Source organism: Lathyrus oleraceus, chromosome 4 (assembly GCF_024323335.1).
Source record: "Lathyrus oleraceus cultivar Zhongwan6 chromosome 4, CAAS_Psat_ZW6_1.0, whole genome shotgun sequence".
NCBI classification, from domain to species: domain Eukaryota; kingdom Viridiplantae; phylum Streptophyta; class Magnoliopsida; order Fabales; family Fabaceae; genus Lathyrus; species Lathyrus oleraceus.
The window spans coordinates 7,903,206-7,912,276 of NC_066582.1; the positions used below are offsets into that span (position 1 = coordinate 7,903,206).

The following is a 9,071-nucleotide window of genomic DNA, read 5'->3' on the forward strand; positions in this document are numbered from 1 at the left end:
AATGGTCCTCGGATCTAGTTTCTTTTCTTGTGGGTTATAAATCCTCACCTCAGACGGACATCCCCAAACGCGCATATGTCGTAAACTCGACTTCCATCCTTTAAATAACTCAAATGGTGTCTTTGGGACAACCTTGGATGGAACCCGGTTTAGAATATACACAACCGTCTTTAGTGCTTCATTCCACAATGATTTAGGAAGATTAGAGTTGCTAAGCATACTCCGCACCATGTTCAATAATGTTTGGTTTCTTCTTTTTGCAACACCATTTTGGTTCGGAGAACCGGGCATGGTGTATTGGGCAACAATCCCATGTTCTTGAAGAAACTTAGCAAATGGACCAGGTGCTTGTCCATTCTCAGTGTATCTACCATAGTATTCACCACCCCGATCTGATCTCACTATCTTTATTTGTTTTCCACACTGGTTCTCAACTTCAGCCTTAAAGACTTTGAAGGCATCCAATGCTTCATATTTATTGTTAAGCAAATAAATATTCATATATTGTGAGTAATCATCTATGAAAGTGATGAAATATTTCTGACCATGTGCATCCATATCAGGACATCATATGACTTTATGAATTATTTCTAATATACTTGAACTTCTATTGGCACCTTTCTTAGACATGTTGGTTTGCTTTCCCTTAATGCAGTTAACACAAGTTTCAAAGTCAGCAAAATCTAGAGTATTAAGTACCCCATCTTTTACTAACCTTTTAATTCTCTCTATAGAGATATGTCATAATCTCTGATGCCATAACATAGAAGAATTCTCAGTAATATTACACCGCTTAGTGCCAGTTTGAACATGCATTGAACTATAAATGGATTTGATTTGTAAATTAATACGATAAAGACCATCAATCAATATACCATTCCCAACACATTCCGAATTATAAAATAATTCAAACAAGATGTCTTTAAAATTAAAGGAAGATCCAAAAGGTACAAGTCTAGAAACTGAAATCAAGTTTCGTGAGAAACTTGGTACATAAAAGGTTCTTTCTAATTTCAAAACAAAACCATTATTCAAAATTAAATTGCAAGTTCCAATAGCTTCCACATGTGAACCCATCCTGCTTCTTGATAGGACAGTCCACTCACTTCCCACTGGCTTCCTTAAGTTTTGCATACCCTGTAAGGAATTTGTTATATGGATTGTTGATCCATAATCAATCCACCAAGTGTTAATATTAACATCGGTCATATTAGATTCATAACAAACAAATGAGAATAAATTACCTTTCTTCTCAAACCATTCTTTGAATACAGGGCATTCATTCTTCATGTGTCCTCCCTTTTTACAGAAGTAACACTTTGCTTCTTTCTTGATATCATCTTGCGGTGGTATTTTGAATTTCCCTTTCTGATTGGCTTGTGACTTGTCAGTTTTGAAAGCTTTGTTCTTCCCATGAGTGCTTGTCAGCAATGCACTCTCACTCTGTTCCATTACAAGCCTTTCTTCTTCCTGAACACACATGGTCATTAATTCATTGATTGACCATTTATCTTTATGTGTATTGTAGGAGATCTTGAAAGGCTCATACTCAAACAGAAGAGAGTTCAGAATATAGTGCACCAGGAAGGAGTCAGACATATCAATCTCAAGTTTCTTAAGTTGAGCTTAAATGTCACGCATTTTCATTATGTGCTCACGCACACCTTTCACACTAGTGAGTCAGTAGGAGGAAAATTTCATAATTAATGTGCTTGCCAAAGTCTTTTCAGAAGTGACGAACTGATCATCAATGACTTTCAGCAAATCACAAATATTCTCATGATGATCGACAGAACCACGTATTCCACCTGTGACCTTAGTCTTAATGAACATCACACTGAGCCGGTTGGATCTCTCCCACCGCTCATATAGTGCGATTGCAACTGAAGAAATTTCGTAATAGCATAATCTATGTCCATCCATCCTAGATGGAGAAAAATTCCTTCCTTCCACACCTTATAATTATCTCCTCTGAGCTCGGGAATATCACATCGGATATCAGAAAAATTAGCAGGTTGAGAAGCTAAAAAGATAAACAAAATTGATGTCAAAATTTGAGGCATAAATATTATCCAAATTGTATTTATTATCAATATAAACATACCATAAAATAAATCTTGCAACATAAAAATTACTTGTGCGCTAAATTTTAATGTAATAAGATTTTAAAAAAATTGCGATAGATTTTTCAAACCTCACACTTTACGTGCATGATATAATTTTGTTTTTCTATCCAAAATTAATACTTTATGATAAAATTATCAAATTATGTATCAATTCATAATTCATGTGGGCAAGTTATGAAAATATTTTGACATTTTATCCCAATTAATCATACAAATATAATAAAAATTCTTGTAGGATAAAATTCATTATACCACGTATAATTAATTACAATTTTATGTCTTATAATTTATGTGATCTCAAAACTTTAAAAAAATAATCTCAATTAATTTAAGGATGCCGTGGCTAATCCAAATTAATCAAAATTATAACGATCACTCTACATAGTAAGTCAATTATATGAGAGAACAAAATTAAATAAATAAGATCTCCTATACAATTGCTTAACAAAATAATAACATTATAAATCAATTTTAATTTTTGCACAAATTTAATTCAAAGATTAAATAATAATGCATAATGATCAGTAAAAATGAAATCATATGAATATGAACATAATCAAAATACATGTTTAACAAAGCAGTCCAGCGGTAACATTCATGAATGTCATGGATTAGGGAAAAAAAATTAGAAAGTAAATTATTTAATTTTTTGCTATGTTTTGAAACATAATATTCTAAAATTCAAAACTCAAAATTAAATCACAAAAAAATACCGAATATGGAAGAATCATATATATATATATATATATATATATATATATATATATATATATATATATATATATATATATATATATATATATATATATATATATATATATATATATATATATATATATTGATCCTATGTTCCTGATAACAAAAGAACAACAAGATCAATAAAACAAAATGCGGAAATAGAATTAGAGGTTTCACCTCCAACCATTGTTGCAGTGTTGTGAGTGCATTGCCTTTGATTCTTCCAAGCTCTTGTTCTCTCAATATAAATGGTGTATTTCTTTTCTATAAGAGAAATCTTTGGAGACCAAAGACTATTTATAGGCTTGATTCTACCATCAAGAATTTAAAGCCATTAAAACTCATTACCATCCAATTAAATGGTCATATCAATTTACATTAAAACCAAAATAAATCATACCCTTTTCAGAACCAAAATCCCAAAACAATGGACCACATTAAATTGGTTTTTTATTATTAATACTTATTATAATAAAAATAAGAAACCGTTACATTCTGGATACAGCTGTGTAGGAGAGTTACTCCAGGGAGAAAAATTCAAAGTCACATGATGCCTGCCATCTTGTACCAAAAATTCCTACCACCTATGTACTGAACATAACTAACTATGCTAGTCGAAAACTAATGATATCCACAATTACCACTCACCTCAACTCTGTGTAGTCCACTGCACTCCCTAGTCAAAGTGTGCTCGGAATCCCGACCTCATAGTCACCTTTATAGTCATCACGAAATAAGGTGGTCTCCAAATCCACACCAGTTATGAATGTGGTATTGAGTACGTTCTCGATGATCGTGACACGTCTTAAGGTTGGGTTAAACCTCAAGACGTCTTAGTCCAGTTATTTGAAAATATGAAATTTATCATCTTCCACAATGACAATTCATTAAACCTCAAAAACGTCATGATCTAATGACATATAAGACTTAAAAACCTCTTAAAGGTCATCAATACGAAAATAACAAATATACAACAACTTAAAACAAATTAGTATCAACTTAAAAAAAAAATAAAAATGATCGTGACATGAGTTTGACATAAATTAGGCCCTTAAGTACATGTCTTAATATGACACGTTTCACTCTAAGACAAAAAGTTGGGCATCCTACATGTATATCCAATTCATCAAAAGTCAATTGTTAAAGAAGATTCAAAGTAAAAGTAAGAAAAGTAACAAGGATAAAGAAAAGATGCAACTTTACACATGAGTGGGGGGTGGGTTTGATACTTTGAACAGTAAAATACAAACAAGTTTGGGTTTTTTCCTTTCTCGGTGGCTTCCAATCTCAAGCATATTCTTTCTCCACACGTTTCCTTTTCTACACTTCATAGCATCTTTCACAAGATTCTCTTTTCCTTTTCTATTTTCCAATTTTCAATTCAATTCACTGTTCATCCTTGAGCCTTCTATAAACTCTAGATCCCATGAATCACTCATCACAATAACAATAAAAATAACATTTCATCTTTCACTCTTTTCCCATTTTCGCGCCAAAATCATGAAACTCGAAAACTCCAATTCCAACGGCCAGATCTCCTTCCCCGCCGCCGTCGATGTTACTCCGCTGCATAACTCCGACGACACCGATGAAGCATTCGTGCCGCCGCTGAATTTCGCGATGGTTGATAATGGTATTTTCAGGTCTGGATTTCCAGATTCTGCGAATTTCGGATTCATGAAATCTCTTCGTCTACGTTCCGTAATGTGAGAGAGTTCGATTTTTCCCTTTATGTATTGTATTGTTTGTTTTGTGGAAGATTTGTGTTTATGTTCGTTTTGATGCAGATGTTTGTGCCCTGAACCCTATCCTGAAACCACCGCGGAGTTTTTGAAGGCTAATGGAATTAGGCTTTATCAATTTGGTATTGATGGATGTAAGGTTTGTATCACAATTTCATGTTGTATTGTTATTAACTAGAGTTACTTGATTGATTCCAACGTGTTGAATACTTGCAAATTGATACCTATTGTGAATCCAAACATGAGTGTGCATGTTCTTACAGGGGTGTGTATAAGTAAACTAAGCTCTGATTGGATAAACAATTTTTTCACAAGCTCATAGTAAATGATTAAATAGAGAGTCAAGTTGTTATCATAAAGCTATAATCTGGTTTCATAAGTTATTTTGAAGAGCTTATATGTAAATAAACTGAAGTTTTCATAAGATTTCTTAAGCAATCTTGCAAGTTCAGGTCAATAGATAAGCTCAAATAAGTCAATTCAATAAGGCTCTAGTTACCTTTTCTCAAACAATCTCACAAGTTTCAGCTCGGTAGATAAGCTCAAATAAGTCAGTTCAATAACACTCTAGTTACCTTTTGAAAGCCAACTTTTGATTTTAAAACCTCAAGCAACACTTGTTCATACTCCTTTTATTCCTTCTGGTCAGTAGTCTTGCTTAATTTAAGACTTTCAGTACAAACTAAAAGTCCTCTTTACCTCCACATACTAATAGTAACATTCATACTCTCTCTTGTACGAAACGTCTAAACCCAAACACCAAAGCTTTGAAGAACACGGCAGGGATGGCTGGACATATATATAACCTTAAGTTGCTATGGTTTAAATGAATATGATCTTTATGTCTAGAGATCGTTTTACCTTTGAGGAATGTTCCTTAAAAGCTGTCTATCTTAGCTTGTACAATTACTATCTGATAAGATTCATACTATATGCTCCATGCTATTGACAGCAGGTGAGTAACCTGTGTTTTTTAAGTGCTAGTAGCCTAGTAGGTCAATCTTTAGCAAGTGTATGAAGGTGTCTCTTATGCTGAATTTGCTCTTAACATTTTACAATCATCAGTGATTTTTTCGACATGCTTTTAGTTTTTATGTCCTGGGAATCTCCCACAACAGGTTAGCAACCCCCGCCCCAAAATTTGCCTTCTTCCGCCTGGGTTGCCAGGCAAGGGAGGAGAAGCAAAAGACAATATGATATTTTAACTAATATCTGAAAAAGCATTGTTTTGCACACTGATTACACATAATGTGGGCAGGAACCCTTTGTCAACATTCCAAATGATAAGATTCGCGAAGCTTTGAGAGTAGTGCTCGGTATTACAAAATCTTGAACTTCACTATCTTAAATAGTATAGTTTGTTCATGATATTCTAACCAAATTGTTTTCTTTTTCCTTTCTCTAGATGTTAGGAACCATCCCGTGCTGATTCATTGCAAACGAGGGAAGGTGTGCGCTTTGTTCTTTGAATCTTTATTTATTTAATACTTTGAATCATTAATCTCTAATAGTTTGGCGATATTACAATGAACAGCATCGCACTGGTTGTCTTGTGGGATGCATAAGAAGATTGCAGAGGTGGTGTCTATCATCAATTTTTGATGAGTATCAAAGATTTGCAGCTGCTAAAGCTAGAGTCTCAGACCAGAGGTTCATTGAATTGTTTGATATTTCCAGTTTGAAGCACAACCCACTGTCATTTTCATGCTCAAGGAAATAGGAATCGAAATAGTGGATGCAATTTAGAAAGTCTGTGCTTCCTCCCATGGATTGTTTCCATGATGAAGTGAAGTATAATTAATGCCTAGTCTTTTATCTTTCTTTCAATGAAAATTAGTGTGCAGGATGAGTAGGATTTTTAAATAGATGTTCTACTTCATTTCTTATTATTTCCTTTCCTGTTTAAATGTTGGACGAAGATGCTGATTGAATAATGGTTACTGCTTTGTTTTTTTGTATCTATTGAAAGCTAATAAAAATCTCAGTAGTGCTACTTCTGCAATTATTTCCTAGACAGTTTCTATGTGACTGTCTGAGGTGAAATTTGGAATTAGTGTGTGATTCTCGAAAAGTGAACAAATTTTAATCCTGAAGTTATATTCTTCATATAGCCAATAACTTTTGAAGCTATTATTGATTTCTTTGGACAACATTGCATTGTCAGAATACCTACCAGACTTATCTTTGTTGGAAAGAAAGATGTTGACTTTCAAATTGACATTTGGTTACAGAAAACTCTATTGAGTTTGTCTTTGGAATCTCCTCTTCCTTCCTTCCCTCCCTTTAATGTCATTATCCAAATATGGGTATTGTATTTCTTCACTATATATGTATTATCATTTGTACAATATGTGAAAAATTGATGCCCTTTAATGTCATTATCCAATTGTGGGTATTGTATTTCTTCACTATAGTATTATCATTAGTACGATAGGTGAAAGATTGATGTAGAAAGAGAGTTCAATTAAAAAAATGCAGAAATGGAGTTGGAAATGAGGAAGATGCAATTGACACCTTCCTTTCTGAAGTATCGAATTATTGAAGAACGAGATGATGATGGGACTGTTTAATCATATAGTCAATTTTAATTGTCATACTAATCACAATCTTCACTTAAACAAAAAATGAGTCTGAGAGGACTTTAATGAATAGTAAAATTCTCAAAAAATTTACGTTGGTGTTGGTGTATTTCTATAATTGAAATTTTACTCTCTAACTAAGTTGGAATATATCATTACCATTCTATCTAAGTGTTTTTGGATATATCTCATTGATTTGTCTCAACATATTAATGTGAAAACTGATTAATATATTTTAAGTATAAATAATGACATTCATCTTTAGGTATTTCTACTATTTGTCCAAATCTCTCGTTGACCTTCATTTGGAAGAGTTTGGCTCATTCTAAGTGGTAGTTTTATTTATTTATTTTGCAAATGTTTCAAGACAAGATTTCTACCAGAGTTAATTGCTTAATTGTTACTACATGACAAGATCCCCACTCATGCAATTGAAGCTTTTGTTCTGACATAGTTGAAACTACTTCTCACTTCTTTGGGACTTGTGAGGTGTCGAAGCACCTGTGATGTTAAGCTTTTAGGTGGTTTAGTTGATCTCTAGTTTTACCTTGTCATTTGTTATGGTGTTAGTTTTGTTATGGGTCCGTTGTAGTTGTAGAGCTGATTTGATTATGATTTGGCATGCAATGATCTCGTCCATGTAAATATCTAGAAAATATTCCAGCTTTTTTTGTGAAGGCAATTAACTTGAAAAAGTTGTTTGGTCAATCCAGTTTTTGTTCTTGGAAGTTGTATTTTGACAAGTAATTTGAGTTTTCTTGTTTTTACTATGAGAAAAGGAAAAATCTCATCATGTGCTAGTTTGAGTTTGGTTAATTATTATCCATGGATTGATTTAGAGCTTTTCCTTCTTTCTTGGCGTCGGTTTTGTGCTCTAGGTTTTTAGCTGTTTTGCTTTGGTTTTTCTGTGCTTTCTTGGCAGCTTGTTTGTTGTTTGTCTCTTGGTTCCTTTAGGTTGTTCTCATATATCTTGTACCTTTCTCTTGGTTGCACCGTCTTTTCAAGCTTACTTTTCTTATATATATATGAATTTAATTGATTTACTGATAGGGTAAAATTTTTTTACAATGTCAGTTAATCACAATAACTGATTTATTTAAAATATTTGATTTTTATTTTAACCACTTAAAAAGTAATACAAACGGATGATTGTGATGCATTGACAGTATAAAATCTTTTACACTGACAGTGCATAACAATTAATATCTCTCTCGGCAACTGGGAGGATTCATACAAAGAATTGTCATGATTTTTATGGGTACTTAAAACATATGCACCGAGGACTGTTGCAATTATGGAGACATTGTCAACATTTACGTCATATGGAACTTGTGTTGGTGGAAATAGAAATTTTCACCGCCTCTTTTGGGCGTTTCAACCATGCATCAAAGGTTTTGTATTCTGCAAACCTATTATTCAAATTGATGGAATATGATTATACGGAAAATACAATAACATTTTGCTTATGGATGTTGCACAAGACGACAACAATAATGTCTTTTCCATTGCATTTGCTCAGGTTGAAGGTGAAACCACTGGAGGTTGGTGTTTCTTCCTTAGTCATCTCAGAACACATGTCGCTCCACAAGCCAATATCTGTTTGATTTCAGATAGACATGTTTATATTTATAGTGCTTACAATAACCATGATAACGAATGGCATAATCCTCCTTCTATCCATGTTTATTGCATTAGACATATCACACAAAACTTCATACGTGCAATCAAAGACAAGAACCTTTGCAAAAAAATGGTGAATGCAGGGTATGCTCTAACTCAACCGTCATTTAAACATTACCGTGACGAAATTAGATTGTCAAATGTAGATGTAGGAAGGTGGGTGGATAGCATACCATTAGAGTAGTGGACAAGGGCATTTGACAGAG

The 9,071-nt window shown here is 33.3% G+C and overlaps 1 protein-coding gene across 2 annotated transcripts; it reads left to right on the forward strand.

Moving 5' to 3' along the window:
• Positions 1-4,126: 4,126 nt before the first annotated feature.
• On the forward strand, positions 4,127-6,564 carry LOC127138330 (probable tyrosine-protein phosphatase DSP4). 2 transcript variants are annotated; one of them, XM_051064755.1, is made up of 5 exons: positions 4,127-4,507; positions 4,652-4,745; positions 5,865-5,922; positions 6,012-6,055; positions 6,141-6,564. In XM_051064755.1, exons 1-5 carry the CDS (start codon positions 4,365-4,367, stop codon positions 6,324-6,326), a joined length of 525 nt encoding a protein of 174 aa, XP_050920712.1. In that variant the 5' UTR covers positions 4,127-4,364; the 3' UTR covers positions 6,327-6,564. The 2 variants fall into 2 exon arrangements, with proteins under 2 accessions (XP_050920712.1, XP_050920711.1); XM_051064754.1 differs by having other exon boundaries at positions 4,137-4,570.
• Positions 6,565-9,071: the final 2,507 nt, after the last annotated feature.

Coding starts and splice junctions, on each gene's coding strand:
- LOC127138330 (XM_051064754.1), top strand. CDS start 4,365: ATGAAACTCGAAAACTCCAATTCCAACGGCCAGATCTCCTTCCCCGCC. Junction 4,571..4,651: donor CTTCGTCTACGTTCCGTAAT/GTGAGAGAGTTC, acceptor GTTTTGATGCAG/ATGTTTGTGCCCTGAACCCT. Junction 5,923..6,011: donor AGCTTTGAGAGTAGTGCTCG/GTATTACAAAAT, acceptor TCCTTTCTCTAG/ATGTTAGGAACCATCCCGTG.